Source organism: Hippopotamus amphibius, chromosome 9, assembly GCF_030028045.1.
Source record: "Hippopotamus amphibius kiboko isolate mHipAmp2 chromosome 9, mHipAmp2.hap2, whole genome shotgun sequence".
In the NCBI taxonomy this organism is placed as follows: domain Eukaryota; kingdom Metazoa; phylum Chordata; class Mammalia; order Artiodactyla; family Hippopotamidae; genus Hippopotamus; species Hippopotamus amphibius.
In genome coordinates, this window is record NC_080194.1 from 112,350,103 (window position 1) to 112,370,033 (window position 19,931).

Consider the following 19,931-nt stretch of genomic DNA (forward strand, 5'->3'; position numbering starts at 1 on the left):
CGGCGTGGCAAAAAAAAAAAAAAGAAAGAAAGAAAGAAAAAAAGTGTTTATTCTTATAAAAACTCCTGTTAGGCAAGTTCCGATAATAGCCATATTTTGTATATTAGCCATCTGAAAGATGAGGGGACTGGTCTCTACCAGGCTGAGTTCCACAGGAATGGAGACACATTTGTCTTATTCTCTACCATATCATTGGATAATCAACAAAGCAAAGATACTGTTTTTCTTCTTTTAAAATATTTTCCTAACGTTGTCCATTTTTAATAGATTTTTTCAGATTTCAAAATCCCCATAAATTGGGACTTCCTAGGTTGCACAGTGGTTAAGAATCCACCTGCCAATGCAGGGCCACAGGTTTGATCCCTGGTCCAGAAAGATCCCACATGTCATGGAGCAACTAAGCCCATGCACCACAACTACTGAGCCTGCTCTCTAGAGCCTGCGAGCCACAACTACTGAAACCCGTGTGCCTAGAGCCCGTGCTCTGCAACAAGAGAAGCCACCAAAATGAGGAGCCTGTGCACCACAATGAAGAGTAGCCCCCACTAGCCCCAACTAGAGAAAGCCAGTGTGCAGCAACAAAGACCCAATGCAGCCAATACATTAATTAATTAATTAATTTTAAAAAATCACCATGTATTAATTGAAATAATGAAACATTATAAAAATTCATACAGAAAAAATGGATCATTTTTGCTCCCTCCCCCAACAAAGTAACCAACATTAAAGATGTGTGTAAAAACAGTTGATTGAACCTGGTGTACCCCCAAAAAAATAAAAAAATAAAATAAAATAAAAAAAATAAAATAAAATTAATGTTCTATCTCAGTAAAAAAAAAAAAAAAAAAAAGATGTGTGTATTTCCTGTCACATCTTCCTCCATTCAAAAACCAGTTTTCATAGGCACCTATACACTCATGGCTTGTTGATTTGCTTTTTTGTTTATAGCATTACCTTAATTAACATACACAAACTAACTTCCTCTTGGTGTACAATGTATGGATTTTAATATGTAGATTCATGTAACTACTACCACAATCAGGATACAGAACATTTCCATTGCCCCCAAAACTCCTTCGCGCTACCCTTTTGCAATCACCCCCACTCTCATCCCTAAATCCTGCCAACCACTGATCTGTTCCCCATCACTACAGTTCAGTGTTTTTGAGGATGTCCTATGATGGAATCTTACAACATGTAACCTTTGAGACAAGCTTCTTTCACTCAGAGTAATGCCCTTAAGCTCCATCCAAGTTGTTGCAAGTAGCAGTGAGTTGTTACTTTCCATTGCTAAGTGTGCATCGCATGGATGCTGCAGTTTGTTTATTCATTCACTCACTGGAGGACATCCGGATTGTTTGCAGTTATTGGCAAATATGCATAGAGCGGCTATAAACATTTGTGTACAGATTTTTGTGTGAATGCGTTTTCATTTATTTAGGGTAGAAAGTATTTGTTACCATTGGAGAAATAATCGCAATACAACCTGACAAAGAATATATATACAGAATTTAAAACAAACTCTTAGTAGTTCAATAATAAGACAACCCAGTCTTTATAAATGGCCAAAAGATTGGAACTGGCACTTCACAAAGATATACAAATAGCCAATAAGCACATGAAGAGATGTTCAACACTATTACTCATGAGGGAAATGCAAATGAAAGTTATAATGTGATACTACTATATACCTACTACCACGACTGAAAGTTAAGAAGACTAATTAAGTGTTGGTAAGGATATGGGATGTTGTCAGTGGGAGGGTAAAATGAAACATTTGAAAAAACAATTTGGCAGTTTCTTATAAAGTTCAACATACACTTACCAGATGACCTGGCAATCCCACTTCTAGGTGGAGTTCAGACACAACTACAAAAATACTTACATGCAAATGCAAGTGCTCATAGCAGCTTTATTCGTAATAACCAAAAACTGGAAACAACTCAAATGTCCAATACCCAGTGAGTGCATATACAAACTGTGGTGTGTTCATACAATGGAATACTACTCAGCAATCAAAAGAAACAGACTAATGGTACTCATGACAGCATGGGTGAATCTCAAAATCATTATGCTGAGTAAAAGAAGCCAAGCCTAAAAGGCCATATACAGGATAATTCCATTTCTATGAAATTCTAGAATAAGCAAAAATAATCTATAGTGACAGGAAGCACATCAGTGGGTATCCGTGATCAGAATACAAGAGTGGAGGTTAACATGCAAACGTGTCCAAGGGAACTTTTTTAGATAATGGAAATACATATCTTGACTGTGACAGGCCTTCTCATACCTGTTAGTGGGAGTGTAAACTGGTAAAGTTTTTAGAGGGATAGTTTGACAATACTTGTTCAATTTAAAATACACATACCCAGGACTTCCCTGGCAGTCTGGTGGTCAGGACTCCGTGTTTCCACTGCAGGGGGCACAGGTTCGATCCCTGGGGAATTAAGATCCTACATGATGCATGGTGTGGCCAAAAATTAAAAAAAAAATACATATACCTTTCAGCCCAACAATTCTGTTTTGGACTAATTTTAAAGAAATATTCAGATTCAATGTACAGAAAGGCCTGTACAAGGAATTTACCATATCTGTTTGTAAAAGTGAAAAAGCAGAAACAACCTAAAGATTCATAAGTATGGGGATATGCAATTATTAAAATAAATGAGGTAGCTACATATGTGCTGCTATGAAAAGATCTAGAAAATGTTCAATGAACTACAGTTAGAGCAGGCTACCCCAGGCTGCGAGTATGTGAGTGGAGATTAAATGTAAAACTATATTTCTCCCTCTCCCCACCCTCCCCGCTCTCTGTTTTGGATAGTAAGTAATGTTAACTTCTGGGCATTGACTGATATTTGTTGGAAAATGGAAAGAGGGTTAATGTCAAGGGAGAATTTGACCCTCTCCATCTATACTATTGTTTGAATTATTTTACAGCAAGAATATATCCTTCCATTTTTTTAATAATACTTAAAAAGAATATAAAATTAAAAAAAAGAAACAAGATGGTGCAGTTCTAAAGCTATTAGCCTAAAATTGGACTCCTGCCTCAGGGCCCAGAAAAGTAGCAGCTGCTCACTAAGTATTTGTTGAATGACTAGGAGAATGAATGCTTTTGGCACTTTTCAGCTCTGTCACCTTGATGAAGTCACTTCACATATGCAAACTCCAGTTTCCTTGTTTAAAGCAGGAATAAAATAATACCTACAAGGGCAATTGAGAAAATTCATTGATTCATTCCACAAATAGGTATTTGGCACCTGCCGGTGCCAGGCCCTGGCAATACATTTGTGCCAAAACAAAGTTCCTCTCCTCCGGGAGCTTATGTTCTAGTGGGGGGCGTGAGAGGATGAATGGTAAGGGGTGAAGTCGGAGACAGGGAGCAGGGCCTGATCTACAGAGCTTTTTGAGCCATGACAAGAAGTTCGTGTTTTATTCTCAAATGTGAAGGAAAGTCATGGAAGGGTTTGGAGGAGAATGTTGCAATCCTCTTCCATAAAAGTAATAGGAAGCTGCTGAAAGGTTTTGAGCAGGGGAGTTTTAAGCTGTGTAGGGAGTAGACTGTAAGGGAGCAGGAGTGGAAGTGGGGAGATCAGTGAAGATAAAGTCAAGGAGATGAGCAGTTTGGAGTGTTTTCCCCAGTGCTTAGTACACTGCTGAATGGAGGCTGCCAAGAGGTCTCATGGGTAGGAGAAGAGGAAGCATCCCTCACCTCTTTGTCAAGCCACTGATCTGGACACTGGGGTTGCAAAGAAGCGTATGAGTTCTCCTCAGGCGCTTACAGTCAGCTTGGGAAGACAGGACTTAGATACCCAATAAAAGCAAGTACAAACTGGCTCCAGAAAGCATATGCTAAGGGTTAAATAAGTTCTACAGTGAATAAGGGTTGCCATGGTCTCTCAGCAGGAAGAGGTCAACGTGGACAAAAAATGGTCAGTAAAGCTGAGAGGGTTGGTAAATGATGTGACCATATATCTCAGTACTGAGTTTTTTTTTTTTTTTCTTGGCACACAGGCTTAGTTGCTCCACGGCATGTGGGATCTTCCTGGAGCAGGGCTTGAACCCATGTACCCTGCATTAGCAGGCGGATTCTTAACCACTGCACCACCTAGGAAGCCCAATGTGGCCATATATCTCAATTCGCCCAGGGTGGCTCGAGTCTGTTATCCCAATGTGATTATTATTTTTTTAAATACTTCAATCTCATTTTTAAAAAATTTTATTTTTTTGGCTGCATTGGGTCTTCGTTGCTGCATGTGGGCTTGCTCTAGTTGTGGAGAGCGGGGGGTGGCGGCTACTCCTCATTGCGGTGTGGGCTTCACATTGAGGTGGCTTCTCTTGTTGCAGAGCATGGGCTCTAGGTGCGGGCTTCAGTAGCTGTGGCACACGGGCTTAGTTGCTCCGCGGCATGTGGGATCTTCCCAGACCAGGGCTTGAACCTGTGTCCCCTGCATTGGCAGGTGGATTCTTAGCCACTGTGCCACCAGGGAAGTCCCCCAATGTGATTATTAATAGTACCTCTTTTAACGACACTCTCAAAAATCCTGATTAGGACTTCCCTGGCAGTCCAGCGGTTAGGACTCGGTGCTTTCACTGCCATGGGCCTGGGTTCAATCAATCCCTGATCTGGGAACTAAGATCCTGCAAGACGTGTGGCGCAGCCAAAAAAAAAAAAAACAAAAAACCTGCTTTGGACATTATGTTATACAGTAGTGCTGGTCATGAGGGCCATATGGAGTAAAGGGCCTCACATCTGAATACTTGACATTAATTCCAAATAATGGTCAACACTTAACTAGCATGTACAATATGCCAAATACAGTTTAAGAGCTTTACACAGTTAATTCTCATCCCAACCCTATATGGTAGGTCCTAGTATTATTGCCCTTTTACAGGTAAAGAAACTGAAGGGCAGAGTAATAAGAAACTTGCCCAAGGTCTCACAGATACTAAGTGACAGAATCTGCATTCAAACTACAGCCCTCTGGTGGAATTCATTTGTGGAGGTTGGCCTCAGTTCAGTGTTCCCACAGAAGCTAACATTTAAAATATTACACATTTGTATCCCTTCCATTTTTGGCTCTAACAGGAAATTAAATGTCCTGGGTCTATCTCACCCTCAGAGACTCTGTCCAGGTCTCAGATAAGGTGAGGTGGGGTGGAAGAGCATTCCAGGCTGAGGTCCAAGAGGAAGGTGATAGTTCTGGAGAAACAGAAGTTTCAACAGGGAGTCAAACTGTGGGGGTCCCAGAATGCTGGGCCAAGGAAACAGGATTTTATTTTCTGTTGAAAAGAGGACGCCTTTAGCAAATTTTTACATTGCACTAAGGAGAAAGGGAGAGAGGGAAAGAGATAAAGATGTGAGTTTGGAGGGAGAGAAACACTGTCCTTAGACTTTCCCCCCAATTTCATAGACCCTCTCCCCCAATAAACACACAAGAACTTCTTGCCTATTTCTCCTATTTTCTGACACTATTCACTATAATCCCTTGATTTTCTCATCCCTCAGATGTTCTTAGGATCCTTTCAGAAATAATACTCTTCTAGTCAGGAAAGGCTGACGGGCAGAAAATTTCTAGTGGAGGGCCAGAGACACCCAGAAGGAAAACAAAACCCAAAAAACCCACAAACAAAAAGGGAAGCTTAACAGGACCTCAGGGATCATCTGGTCCAACTTCTCATCATGAATGCATTCATTCATAAATATTATATTCATAAATATTCATTCATAAATACTTATATAATATTATATAAATATTATATTACTATATATACATAGTAGGTGCGTAAAAGATTACTTTTACGCACCTACTATGTGTTGGGTACTGGGGATAGAATAGGAGTAAAATACAGTGCCTGGCCTCACAGCAAAGAAGGCACCCGAGGCCCAGAGAGGGACACTGACTTGCCCAAAGCCACACAGCTAAAAATTCTGTGGCCTCACCGGGTCTCAACAAGATTCCCTAGGAACGCCCTCTTCCCTTCTCTCCATAGCTGGAAGTCGTGGGTCACAGAAAAGCAGGTACCTCCAGGGCTCTGCGGGCCAAAGGGCCCCCGCGGCCCCAGACGAGATGCTACAAAGAACCAGGACTGGGATCAGCCCCGAGGGATCGAGGCGGGGTCGGGAGGTTGGAAAGGAACCATCGGGTTCCCGCGCTGGCTGAAGGAGGACGCAGAGGCCGGAGTCCCTTTCGCGCAGGGAGATTGCCCCTCGGCAGCCGCCGTAGGCGAGCCGGAAGTGCCGTCTGGCCACGTTTCTCTTCCCGCGAACTGAAGGGAGGGATCCAGGATGGCCGACGTCGCCAGGCGTGAGACCCCACTGTGCTCAGAGCAATTCGGCTCCGGGGCGGCCAGGGGCTGCCGCGCCGCCGCCGACGGGAGCCTGCAGTGGGAGGCCTGGGGGCGGCACTGGTGGGGGTTCTCCGGGGCCTTCACAGCGAAACCCGGAGGACGAGATGGGGGCGAGGGGGCGGCTCCCAGGACTGCCTCCCCACCTCTCTCCCGGCTCCTGGCCGTCTTCCTGCCTCAGGGCTTCCCCGATAGCGTCAGCGCGGACTATCTGCCCTACCAGCTGTGGGATTCCGTGCAGGTCAGCCCGGCCGACTGGGGAAGGGAGCCGGGGCAGGGGAGACAGCGCGACACCTCTGCCTCCCCACTTACAGGCTGGACTGAGGCCCAGAGCAGAGCTGTGACATGTCCCAGGCCACACATCCAGGAGAGCTGATAATAGGTCTTAGACCGCCATGCTCCTGTGCCCACTCCTCATCCCACTTCTTTTATCCTCCAGGCCTTTGCTTCCAGCCTCTCGGGCTCCCTGGCCACCCACGCAGTCTTGCTGGGCATAGGGGTAGGGAACGCAAAAGCCTCTGTTTCAGCTGCCACGGCCACCTGGCTCGTGAAAGGTGAGCTGGGCCCCTGGAGTCGCACCGATCGCTCCCCTCAGCCCTGCCATTTCTCTGTCCTGATTTTCCTCCGACTGAGAAGCCCAGCCCCTCCTTTCCCCTTCTCCTGGTGTTTCGGTATCTAGCTCTGGGCTGTGATGAGTTTGTTGATGCATTCCTGTCTGATTAGATCCGGGAGCCAAGCCTCCTCAGTTCCTAGAAGAGTGCCTTGTACCCTGTTAAAAAACAAAATTCAACTGGGTAAATTTTGAAGATTTTTATTGGCTTTACTGACGACTGATAAGTAACCCAGGGCGGGAATACCCTCGTCCCGCCCACTAGCCTTGGCAGCTGCGCTCCGTTCCCCATACCTACTGTTCAGTGTCCCTTAATCGTCTGGAGCCCAGATCCCTAAGTAAACCATCCCCTCCCCTCTACTCCTAATCTGTGGAGGGAGGACTGCCTAAGAGTTTGGTTATTGAATAAAACTGCCAGCTGCCTGAGGTGTGGGGAAATTAGTTAATTCTAGACCAGAACAGTTTTGTAATAGGTCCTGAGTGGCCAAGAGGAGGTTCTGGGAAGGATGAAAGGCGTTTTAGATCCTCTGGGATACTAGATGATGCTGTAAATAATAACTGTAGTAACTGTCTGTAGAATGTGTACAGCTTTTTGAAAAACCACTAATGGGGAAAAAATACAGTTTGGTACCATGCCACGTAGAGAGTGAAGTAGAGAAGAAAAGGGAAACTGTCCACATCAGGGGGGCCAGTGGGGGTTTAAATTAGACCCAGGGTAAGGCTCATTCTGCTTCTAGCATCAGCCTGGCCACAGCTCTGGTGAGCCTCCCTGGATCTTTTGTAGAATCTGGAAGCTCCCACTTATACCCTAACCATTAACATGAGCAAACTGTCCAAATGTGAGTCACCTCTGGAGAGAAGCTCCTCTGAGAGTGCACATCAGCGGAGAAGTGGTGGTGATCTGTGGCTCTTGTCCTAATTGTCTCTTAATAATAATAGTTCCCTGAACAGTGCTTACTGTGTACCAGTCTTTAAATGTCCTGACTCAAGTCTTCACAATAGCTCTGAGGTGGGTATTGTCATTATCTCCATTTTATAGATGGGGAAACTGAGGCACAGAAGAGTAACTTGCCCAGGGTCACAGATTTGAACTCAGGAGGTTTAGTTCCAGAGTACATTTTCATACCGCCACACTGTGCTTAATTTGGATCTTTTCCATTGCTCTCCTGTTGGCTGAGTGTTTGGAATGCAGTGGGAGCTTGGGTCAGTATTTTCAGGTCATTCTTAAGCACCCTAGTCTTATCACCAACATGTTGCTTATATATGTCCAGCTCAGGCAGGTAAAAATAAGACCATTTTAAGATGTGAAAAAATATCCACTTACTTTAAAGCCCGTTGTTGTTATTAAAAGAAACGCCCTTAATTAGAAAGAATGTTACAAACCTGTTTCCATCAAACATGGGAAATTTGTGTGCAAAGCTTTATATGAGAAACTCCCTTGGAATTTTTTGATGTGGTCACTTTTAGTTACAGATTTCTTAATGGAACATGATGTTAATTGTCAAAACTAGCAATAGTAATACTACTAGCAGCCAGTATTTTGACAGCCTGCTGTATGCCAGGCATTTTGCACACTGATATGTAATATATAACTTAATCTCTGCAGTAGCCATATTAGGTAGATGCTGTTACTAGTACCTTTTTCAGAGGGAGAAGCTGAGGCACAGAGAGGTTTAGCAATGTGCCTGAGGTCACATAGGGCCAGGATTTGGACCTAGATCGACTGACTCCTGTGTCCCACTCTTAACCACCCACTCTTGCCAGTTAGGATTTCAGAATAGAGCTGAGTACAGTTTGTGGACAGCTGATCGCTTACTAGGACTCAGAAGTTTTTAGATCTTACTTAATTGTAAGTGAGGCAAAGAAGAGCAGGTGGGAATTAAGTTTCCTGGTCTAGTGGACAGTGTTGACTTTCAAATAATAGGGAGGATGTGTATCATTATTGCATGCTAGTGCCAACCTCCAGATTCTGACAAGGGCCCTGAAGACTGTCTCCAGTGAAAGATAGAGTAGGCCCCTTCTGCCAAGTCACCTTTGTGTGGAGGACATTCACCTGATTGGGAAGAGTGTGCAGTCGGAGGGAAGAAGAATAGAGTCTGGCCCTGTGAGCTTTCAGCCAGTGAAAGGAATCTTAACATGTTCAGAGTCACTGAAATGATCCTTTGCAAGAATCTTAAACAATGAAAATTTTGTGTAGAATTGAAAGTACTTGAAAGGAAGAGGATAGGTTAGTGATAGCAGGAGGAGGCTTCTAAAGCCACCCCAGGAGGTATTACTTCCAGGGACACAGAGGGGACAGAAACGGAGAGGCAGAGCAGGCTGGATGTGTAATACGTGTACACACGTCTCCGAGGCAGCCGCTGCTCAGCCCCAGCCAGCTGGAATGGTAAGGCGAGGCAGGCCCCCTGCTGCTGTGTCTTCAGGTTCTTCTCAGAAAGCTGTAAATCCAGCTTTCCTTGTTAAAATGTCCCATTTTTGTTTATCTATCTTCGAGCTTCAGTTGCTTCATCTGAAAGGGAAAGATCCCTCAAGCTCGTGAGATTGTTGTGAAGATTGAAAGGCGTGGGTATTTCCAGTGTCTGCCAGAGGGCTTAGTGCTCTCTTTCAAGTCCAAGGATGTGTAAAGATGTCTAGCTAGCAGTGGTCAATGCGCAAGGATGGCCATTGTGGCAAGAGGAGAATGGGGAAGGCTGGCCCATGTCACCACACTGATATGTCGTGGGAAGTTCCCATCCTTCCCGCCCACAGCCTAGTTCTCCCTCTTGCACCCCCTACTTAAGGGTCCCTGCCCTCAAGCTCAGATAGGTTAAGGGTCCTCTTCCCATTGTGTCTGTCCGTTCCAGTGCCCACGGTATGAGGCCTTCGCAGTTTGATTCTAGAACAGTCCTTCTTTGTGATCCCCCTGCTGGGCTTAACGAGTACTGCTCTCAGTATAAGGTATGGTCTAAATCGGGGGTCAGCAAACTTTCTGTAAAGGACCAGCGTGTAAAGATTTTACACTTTGCAGGCTGTGCAGTATCACTTGTAGCAGCTTGATTTTGCCATCATGTTATGAAAAGAGCCATAGACAGTCTGGAAACGAACAGGCACAGCTGTGTGCCAATAAAGCTATTTACAAAAACAGCGTAGAAGCCCGCAGACCTCAGTTAACTGCCGCTTGGTCTAAATCAGTGTTGTTCATAGTGCTGTCTGCTGTTACACTGGCTTTTGAGGCTGGAACCGTGACTCTGGCTTCACTGGGGTGCCCCCCAGGCCTCACGGAGTGCCTGGCACAGAGCAGGTAGCCAGTAAGCACTTGTGCAAGTGAAGGTCTAGAGGATTCCAGAGACTTCTCTGACTCTCCCTAGCCTGAGGAGGCCTCTCCCTCTGCCCCACACCCCCAGCTGTCGTCACCAACCTGCAGTTCAAATCTTTTTTATTTATTTATACTCCGATGACCACCTGTGAAGCCACTGCCCAACCTAAGAGCTAGAAAATCAACAATAACCTCTGAACTTTCCACATAGGATTTAAAAAATAGTTTTACTGTATAAGTGTATATACTGTTTAGTTTCAGTTATTTTCGAGCTTTATGAAGAGTATATTGTGCTGTATGTAGTCTTCCTGGCTTCCTTTTTCATGCAGGACGGTAACACTAGGGCTCATCCGTGCTGATGTGAGTAGCTGTGGTCCACTGGATTTTCACCGCTGTCTAACACGCCCCTGAGTAAACGTACCAGAATCTGTGTATGCCTTCTCCTGGTGATGAGCATTTGCATCATTCCCAGGTTTTTGCTGTTATAAACAATGCTGCAAAGAGTGTTTCTGGTTCGTGTCTCTCGGTGTGCGTGGGTACCTAATTCTCCGAGGTGCATGCTGAGGGACTGCTAAGTCCAGGCACTTGTGACCCCATCATGTAGCTACGTCTGTCTAGAACTTACTGTGCCAGACTGAGCTCCCAAGGGCAAGTGACCCAAGGTGGGAAGCCATCTCCGTGCTAGGCTCTGTCAGGCCGCACAGCCCCCAAGGCTCTTGCTTGTTCCTTATCGGTCCCTCTCTCCCCCAGATTCAACTGGCATGCTGGGCCGCATCGTCTTTGCCTGGTGGATGGGGTGAGTTTTCCTTCCCAATCTGCAGACTTCCAGCCGCTCTCCCTAGACAGGAGTCATATCTGTCTCAGCCATGGCCTTATTTTCAGCTCCCTCTCTTTCCTGCCAGTCTCCAGGGGAAGGGAGATTTAGCAGGTATTTCACAGCTAAGGAATCTTTAGTAAGTACCCCATACAGGTGACTTGCCCCGGGGTCACCGAGCAGTGAAGCCACAGAGCCATTGCCAGGATGAGCTCTGCCTTCAAGAGTACTGATTTGCCCCTCTGTTGCCCATCACGGAGAAACACAGGGAGCCACAGGCTCTGAGCATCCTCTGCTGGCTTGTTAAAAGAGCAGCCTGGGTGGGACATTGCTTAACCCAAAAGGAATGACTTTACTCCAGAGGCTACTGTGGTGGCTAAGACACTTGATTGGACTTTGCTAAGCTGAGTGGGGAGTGGGCTTGGGCAGGTCATCGGGATCCCTGTCCCACGTAGGTTTCGTGTCGCCATTTATCTAGAAGGGATTGAGGGTCTTGTGCTGCCTGCTTCCTCCTCGAGTCACTACTGGGCGACCTCAGGAGTGATTTAGTGTCTGCCATCAGTCGTGGTGAGGTGCAGTGAGCTATGTAAAGTGCTCAGCACGTAATAAGTGCTCAGAAAACACCAGCTGCAGTTACCAACCTTGACTGGGCCTCACCAGCTCTCTGTGTATCCTCTCTGATCTTTATAACAACTGTGTAGAGTTGGATTGAATGTGTACCTTTTCCAGATGTGAAGCAGACCAAGTCACATAGCTTGTAACTGGTGAGATGGGATTTGGACATAAACCCTGTGGTCCTTCTGTGACTTCAGGCAGAGCCTGAGACCAGGCCCACGTGTTCTAGTCCTGCCTTTGCCATATTTGTTCCCCTAGGAGTTCCCCATGTGGGTCCCATGCCCCACCCAGGAATGCTCCCTTGCTCTCTAGAAGATTTCAAGTTAAGGGTCAGGGCTAATGCTGCAGATTCTGAGCTGGGCCCGGGGTGCAGCATCTCCTGCCACTGGGATCGTTGAGAAGTGGTCCCTGGGGATTTGTGCAAGGGGCAGGGAGTCTGCGCCTGCAGAGGAAGGAACCATCAGCAGTATCATGTAATGGAGCTATCCTAGGCTGGATGCAGAGCCTGGCTCTTTCTCTGGACCTTCCCCACCCCCAACTTTCCATGTGATCCAAGGGAAGTCATATCTGCTCTCCGGGCTAGCTGTCTGTAACACACAGGGCAGTGTTGACACTAAATGTAGTATGTATAGGATATGTGGACTTCTTGCTGGGTACCGTCTGTGAAGCAGGAGGAAGAGGAGGGGAGGTGGCAGAGGAACCCAGGGATGGCCTCTCCCAGGAGGACCCGAGGGTGGGGAGCAGCCACAAGGCAATCACTTGTTTCCTTTGGTGCCTTATGGGTTAGTAAGGGGGAAATATGAGTGCCCACTGAAGGTCCTCCCAGCTGATGGTGGCATTTCAGGCAGCAGTGACAGGGTGTGGGGACAGATGTCTGGCTGGGGTGTGGGTTTTCCTGAGCCCATCAGACCTTACCAAAGCCTAAGGATGGCCTGCACTGCTCACAGCTGTGTTTTCTCCTTAAATCCAAATTGCATACTAACCTCTCCTCCCCCACAGGAGCAAAATGGACTGTAATGCCAAGCAGTGGAGGTAAGAAGGGGCTGGAACTGAGGGCAGGGGAGTCTTCTAGTGTGAAGGTCTCTGACCTCTGACCTCTTATCCCTTCCCCTAGGCTTTTTGCCGACATCCTCAATGACGTAGCCATGTTCCTCGAGATTATGGCTCCCATAATTCCCATCTGTTTCACCATGACCATCTGCATCAGCAACCTGGCCAAGGTACCCACCTCTGGGGCACCCCTGTACCCAAGATACCTGCCCTGGTGATGCTGTGTGTGGGCTCACTTGGGCCCCACAGGGGAGCCCAGCCTGGGCCCTGTGTTCAAGGCACTTCTAGAAGAGTGAAAAAGTCCAGATGTTTCTTCTCGGACCCAGCCATGCATTCTGATCCTCCTGCAGCCAGACAGCCTCTAGAGCCTCAGAGTCAGTCTAAGGCAGTGTCTGGAGCCATGGGACCAGTGAGGGAGCTCTAAGCTGAGAGAGAGAAGGGGCAGTCCAGTGTCAACATCTTGGGACCAGCTCCCTGGCTACCTTTCATTCTTTCAGTAAAATATTTAGAATACAGGCCTTCCCATCTTTGAAAGAAGGCCACACGTAATTAAACAAATATTTATCAAGTGCTACAAGTATTCCAGATGAGAAATGTAGGGGACTGCAGGAGGGTTCAGCAGGGGATCAGGCCTGGTCAGGGGTTGCAGGAAGGTCTTCCCTGAGGCCAGGTCCTGAAGAATCCGTGTGAGGTACAGGGTGGGTGTTCTGAGCAGAACAGAGTGGGTGAAGGTCCAGTGGCAGGACAGAGCACAGACCAGTGAGGCTGGAGGGGCAAGTGGGGTGAATCCGAGCTCTTCGTGTCTGCCAGGCTGCTCACCCTCGTGATTCCTTCAATTGGCCTCATCCAGATGAGGAAACTGAGGCCTAGCAAGGTTCAGTAAAGATGTCAGCCTGTCTTCCCCACAGGGTTAAGTACCTGGCACAAGAGTAAAGAGTCTTAAGAAGACCTGTAAGACCCATCTCAAAGGCCCATCCATCCATTCAAAATCACTTGTGTCTCTCCACAGGGCACTGCTGACATTTAGGAGCCAACAGTTGTTTGTGGCGGAGGGCACTGAGCTTCCCTGGCCCAGGCACTAAATGCCATGAGCACCCCCCACCCCCAGGCGGGAAAGCTCAGAGAAACCAAAGCTTGTGATCTCTGCTGAAATTCTGCACTAAACTCCACCTTGGGGGCCTCAGTCTCTTCATCTGTCAAATAGGGGACTTGAACAGGGCCTTCAACTTCCCCCTTCCCGCTCTTCCCTAGAGTTCCAGTTCCTCCGTCCCCCAGGTACACCAACCAGAAGCCTGGCTGTCATCCATACCTTTGCCTCCTCCCCCCTCACCTGTCGCCCTCAACTAAACCTCCATTCAAGTCTGTTATTTTCCCTCTTAAAGCTCTCCAGTCCTTTCACGCCTCTATCCCCCTGTCACCTGGTGGGTCCTTGTTGCTGAAAAAGCACAGTTGTTTCCTAGGTCATCCCCTGCATCTATTCTCATCCCTCTTCAGTCCTTCTCAGAGCAACCCGTAGTCCTTTTTAGAGTGGAAATCAAATCGAGTCACTTCCCTGCACCTGTTGCTCTTGGTATAAAGACCTTAACAAGGTTTGAGAAGTTCTATGTGATCAGGTCCCCGCCCATCACTCCAGCCTCATTTTGATCCACATTCCTCTTACCTTCGAACAAACTGCCTGTGTAATAACTAGTTTATTTGTTTACCATCTGATGATTTATAGGCTTCGTGAGGGCAGGGGTTCTATCTGAAGTGTCTCACAGCACCTAAATCTGTATCTGACACCTAAAAGAGATTTGATTAACATGAATGAAGTCAGTGGCCGTAATCGATGAGCTCTCCCATCTCAGAGGGAGAGCCCCGAGAGGTCAGAGCCACTGGTGTGGGTTTCGAACTGGCCTGGAAGGCTTGGCTAGGCCTCGACTGGGGCAGGAAGGGAGTGGAGTTCGTTCCAGGCAGGCAGAACGTAAGCTCCAAGTTGGAAACCAGACTGGGCCTGGGACCTCTGCAAGGGGGAGGGTGCAGCCAAAGCAGAAGTTGGAGGCTGAGGAGGTTCTGGGCTAAGAATGGTCTTTGGGCCTCCACCTTGAGGGAAGAAAGTGAGTTTCCTCGGGACTGGGTCCACAGGGTTGTGTGGCAGGGAGACCTTCAGTTTTCTCCTGGAACAAGACAGGGGAGGTGGGCCTGGTGGAAATAGGGGGTGAGAACGGAAGACCAAGCTCAGCATTCAGGCCTTTGCTGTGGGGTAGCCTGAGACCCAGTTTCTCGAACTGGTTTGAGCCATTTATTGGGCTCTCTCACAGAAACGCCTGTGTTGCCACAGCGCATGACTACTCTGACTTTCCCTCTTCCCTTTCCCCGTCCAGTGCATTGTGGGCGTGGCTGGTGGGGCCACTCGGGCCGCCCTGACGGTGCATCAGGCCCGGAGAAACAACATGGCCGATGTGTCAGCCAAGGACGGCAGCCAGGTGAGCAGCTGGGTTAGGAGGGATGTGGGGGAGCACGGGGGTGTGGGAGGAGGGCAGACATCAGGCCAGGCCATGATTTGGGAATACGAAGAGAAGCTCCTGAGCGCTCCCTGCTCTGACTCTTAGGAGAGGTAGTCAGGTGTGAGGGCTCGGGCTCTGGTGGCAACGAGTCCAAGCTGGTCATCTCAGCCCTGCCTGCTGCCCGTGAGGCCAGGAGTGAGCCCTGGCCCTCGCCCTCTCTAGGCAGAGCCCCACCCTGGGAGGTGCATGTTCTGACCACATGAGGCCACACATGTTAAAGCACCTGGCAAGTCAGAAAGTGCTTGGCATGTGGGGTGGCTAGAATCCCTGGCCAGAGGCCTCCACTGGGCAGTTGAGCGAGCCCTTCCAGCCCAGCCCCTCACCTGACCGGAGGAGCCTGGGGTGGCGGCGGGGACACCCCAAGGCCGAATTCTTCAGGTATCGGATCCCTCCGTATCCTCCTGCTAAGTACTTATGTGCACTGCATCGTTTAACTCTCACACCAGCCCTCTAAGGTAGATACTATTATTATCTCTGTTTTACAGATGGGGACAGTGAGGCCCAGGGAGGTCTAACTTCTTTCAATAATATTAACACAAGTTTTTTGGGGGTTTTTTGTTGTTGTTGTTTTTTCTGTGCTGTGTGTGCGGGATCTTAGTTCCCCAGCCAGGGGTCAAAGCTGTGCTCCCTACATAGGGAATGTGGGGTCTTAACCCCTGGACTGCCAGGGAAGTCCCAACACAAGTTAATATTTTTTAAGCATTAACCATGGGCCAAGTATTTCATTTGTATGAACTCATAAATGCCTTATAGTGGTCTTGTGCCGGGATGTTCATTGTTGCCACTCTACAGATGAGGCAAAAAAGGCAGAGTGGTTGAGTCTCCCTGGGTCCCCTTGGGCACGTCCCTTCTCTCAGGACATGGTTGGATGAGTTCTTCTGCATTTTCTCTTCCAAGGTTGTTAGGGAGGAGAAATTAGTACAACCAGGCCCTGCTCTTTCGGATCTCCCAGGCCCATGCCTGCTGTCTCACGTGCTGTCTTTCTAATGCCCAGCCCCTTCCACCCCCAAGCTGCATTTTCCAAGGCCCCAGGGCTTCCTCAGTTCACAGAGGCTGTCACAGCACTGGGGCAACAGCCCAGGACCAGGCCCCCTGCTTTCTGCTGATGTTGCTTTGCTGCCACTTGATGTGGCTGCTGGAAATGACTGTTCCCCCCCGGGGAGGGGAGGGCCCTCTGCTCCTGAGCTGCCAAGGCCCCTGATCCCCAGTTTACTGTCACACCCACAACCTTTGTTTCCATGGCCCATCCCTTTGCCAGGACAGCTGGGTAAGAAGAGCTCCAGCCTCAGGCCCCCTCTGCGCCAAGACCAACTCTCCCGGGGACCCCTGTAGTCAGGGGTGCCAGTCCAGACTCCTCCTCCCTCATGATGAGTTGAGGGCGGTGGCCGGGGGTCTTTTCCTCTAGGGTAAGCTCAGTCAGGCCATCTCGGGCCATCCGGAGGGGTCCAATAACATTGATTCCCAAGGAAAGTTTGGATCTTGTGCTTTTCTTCCTGGGTGGTTCCTTGACCCCTTTGCAAAAGTGTCTACTGGTTACTGGAGGATGGGCCTTTTTTGTGGGGGCGGGGGGTGGGGGTGGGGGCCGCACTGCACGGCTTAGTTCCCCGACCAGGGCTCGAACCTGTGCCCCCTGCAGTGGAAGCACAGTTGAACCTGTGCTCCCTGCAATGGAAGCGCAATCGAACCTGTGCCCCCTGCAGTGGAAGCGCAGTCGAACCTGTGCTCCCTGCAATGGAAGCACGGAGTCCTAACCACGGCCAGGGAATTCCCCCCCCCCGCTTTTTTAAACCACCAAATAAAGTAGCTTTACTCTGTGGACATCTACTTGCCTGAGTGTAGGGCTACGCTTTGATTCTTGTAAAACAACGAAGACATGTTCCAAGGGCATTCCAAGGGCATTGCACCTACCTGGGCAGAGAAGCAGCTGGTATCTTAAATGACAGCTCACTCATCAAAAATGTTAAAAATTTCCTAGGTACCCTTATCAGTGTAGGGAGTGTCTAGGGCAGGGAGGAATGTGGTGAAAAGCACTCAGGGATATTCAGTCTGGCCTGGAAGGGAGCCCTCCAGCCCCCAACCCTTCTGCCATTTTCCAGGAGACGCTGGTAAGCCTGGCAGGGCTCCTGGTCAGCCTCTTGATGCTTCCCCTGGTGTCAGATCACCCTAGGTGAGCCGGGGTCAAGGGCGGGGAGGCAGCGCCCAGCTGGGCCTCCGCTCCCATTGACCACCTCACTCTGTCACCCCAGCTTAAGCCTCAGCTGTTTCTTCTTCCTCACTGCCCTCCACATCTACGCCAACTACCGGGCAGTCCGGGCCCTTGTCATAGAGACCTTGAATGAAGGCCGGCTCTGGCTGGTCCTGAAGCACTTCCTTCAGCGGGGAGAGGTTCTTGGCACCACTCCAGCCAATCAGATGGAGCCACTGTGGACAGGTGACCCAACGCCTCGGTCTCAAGTCCTATGTCTCCTAGTCTCCCCCTGCCTGGGCCTCCTGACTCTGGCTTCCTACAGGTTTCTGGCCATCTCTGTCTCTATCCCTGGGGGTCCCTCTACACCGTGTGACTTCCAGGTGAGTGGCCTGGCGTCTCCCATGCATCACCACCGTCACCCCCCTCCCCACATGGGCTCCCTGTGCAGATTATACACTGGCCTCCCCCGACCAAGCCACACTTCTCTGGTTCTTTATTTCCACTGAACAGACAGAGGGTCAGTGTGGGTGCTGGAGGGCAGCAGGTATATAACATGAAGTAGATATAGGGATGTATTTGTTGGATGCAGGAAGAAAGGAAGGATTGATGGGGAGAGGGGTAATGGCTGCAGGATGGATGGGAAGGAGGTGTCGGACAGTTACGGTTAACGGTTAGGTGGCTGTGCAGTTGACTGGGTGGTCACGCCTGCCTTTGTCTTCTCCTCCCGCACTGTGCACTCTTCTCTCCTTCAGTGTCTTTGAGCTGCAACAGCTGGTGGAGGGGCACCAAGAACCCTACCTCCTTCGCTGGGACCAGTCACGAAGTGAGTGTGCCTCGTTCCCCCAGCTTCAGACTCACCCTCCTGGGCTCAGCCTGTCATTCTGCCAGCCCCAGGGCCCCAAGCCCCTAGACAGTTTGGAGTCTGCCTGGTGTCCTGAAGGGAGCTCTAGACTAAGATTGGAGGCATTCAAATGACAACTGCATGCCCTGGTGAGGTTCCCTTTACCTCTCTGTAAAATGGAGCCAACAATACCTGCCTTATTATCTGCAGGGTTTCTATGAGGACCAAATGATGTAAAAGCTCTTTGTACATTGCAGCACACTCAGATAAGATTAGGACCTTTGGTTATCCCTGAGGAACCACTTTCCTTTCCTATCCAGGGTCACCTCTTGAGGAAACATGTACTAAAGTTTACTGGTCTGCTGGTCGTGTGTTAAAAGCTGCTTATTCTCAGTAGCTATTAAAGACATGCAAAATAAACCCACCTCAGGGAGCTGCTCTGAAGTTGTATTTTGGAAAGTGGGCATTTCAGCTTGGCCAGAGCACTGGGGAGCAACAGGAGATGAAGTCGGGAAGGAAAGGGTGAGAGATGGCCTTTCATGCCAGGCCAAGGCCTTTGGGTGAGACAGGAATGAAGCAGGCTGGTAGGCCTGAGCGTGTTTGGGGAGGTGGCCCTTCCCTGGTACCAGCCTGTCCCTGGGTCTCTCCAGACCAGGTGCAGGTTGTCCTGAGCCAGACGGCAGGCCCTGAGACCATTCTAAGGGCCGCCACTCACGGGCTGGTGCTTGGAGCCCTGCGGGGAGATGGACCCCTCCCACAAGAGCTGGAGGAACTGAGGAAACAAGTACAGGCTGGTAAGCGCCTCCCAATCTAGGCTGCGTCGGACTCAAAGCGGGGTGGAGAGAGGAAGGACCCTGTTCGGCTTGGGGAACCTGAGAGCTCCTGGTTCTGCACCCCCCTCCAGGTCCTGAGAAAGAGAGCTGGGTCATCGTCAGGGAGACCAACCAAGTGTTGGACAGGCTGTTCCCAAAGTTCTTGAAAGGTAACATCCTTCTGTTCCATGGCTCCTTGGCCTCCTAGGCCTTCTCCCAGAGGCTCTGCCTGCCCCTATCCCCACCCCTCCACCTGGGTTTCTCTCAGTGATCGCAAGTCTGGGCCTCATTTTCCCTGTCTGCAGGATGGGGAGGTGTTAGGATGGTCTCTGAGGCACTGTCAGTGTTGACAGACTATGGAATCCCAGTTGGCATTGGAGAATGGGGGGCGGGGGGTGGGGGGCAACAGGACAAGGGAAGTCTCCCAAATTACTGACGATGATCTTTCATTTAGCACCTACTCCATTCCGGCCCTTTTTCATGTGCTGCCCAAATGAATTCTTGCTGCAACCAGATGAGGTTTTAGGCTCATTTTATGCCAGAGCTCACCCAGCAGAGGCAGGGGGACCTGAGCAGCACCCAGCCTGTGCTGCTGCTCACCCCTCTCCCCAGGGTCAGCCCAGAGTCTCCTCCCCCCAGCACCCCGTGCCCTCTCCCCAGGACTGCAGGATGCGGGCTGGAGGACTGAGACACACCAGCTGGAGGTAGATGAGTGGAGGGCCACATGGTTCCTGTGTCCAGAAAAGAAGGTCTTGTGAGCAGTCCAGCCAGAGGCGCAGGTCCCAGGACAGGAGCCTGGAGCAAGGACA

At 49.2% G+C, this 19,931-nt stretch overlaps 1 protein-coding gene across 2 annotated transcripts; it reads left to right on the top strand.

The window, feature by feature from the left end:
• Positions 1–6,024: 6,024 nt before the first annotated feature.
• RUSF1 (RUS family member 1) lies at positions 6,025–19,920 on the top strand. 2 transcript variants are annotated; one of them, XM_057748720.1, is made up of 13 exons: positions 6,025–6,592; positions 6,791–6,905; positions 11,007–11,052; positions 12,685–12,717; positions 12,800–12,905; positions 15,099–15,200; positions 17,378–17,448; positions 17,528–17,712; positions 17,792–17,849; positions 18,222–18,292; positions 18,961–19,104; positions 19,215–19,292; positions 19,783–19,920. In XM_057748720.1, the coding sequence occupies exons 1-13, from the start codon at positions 6,293–6,295 to the stop codon at positions 19,878–19,880; spliced, it is 1,407 nt and encodes a 468-aa protein (XP_057604703.1). In that variant the 5' UTR covers positions 6,025–6,292; the 3' UTR covers positions 19,881–19,920. The 2 variants fall into 2 exon arrangements, with proteins under 2 accessions (XP_057604703.1, XP_057604704.1); XM_057748721.1 differs by having other exon boundaries at positions 6,274–6,311.
• Positions 19,921–19,931: the final 11 nt, after the last annotated feature.

Coding starts and splice junctions, on each gene's coding strand:
- RUSF1 (XM_057748720.1), top strand. CDS start 6,293: ATGGCCGACGTCGCCAGGCGTGAGACCCCACTGTGCTCAGAGCAATTC. Junction 12,906..15,098: donor GCATCAGCAACCTGGCCAAG/GTACCCACCTCT, acceptor TTCCCCGTCCAG/TGCATTGTGGGCGTGGCTGG. Junction 18,293..18,960: donor TCGCTGGGACCAGTCACGAA/GTGAGTGTGCCT, acceptor GGGTCTCTCCAG/ACCAGGTGCAGGTTGTCCTG.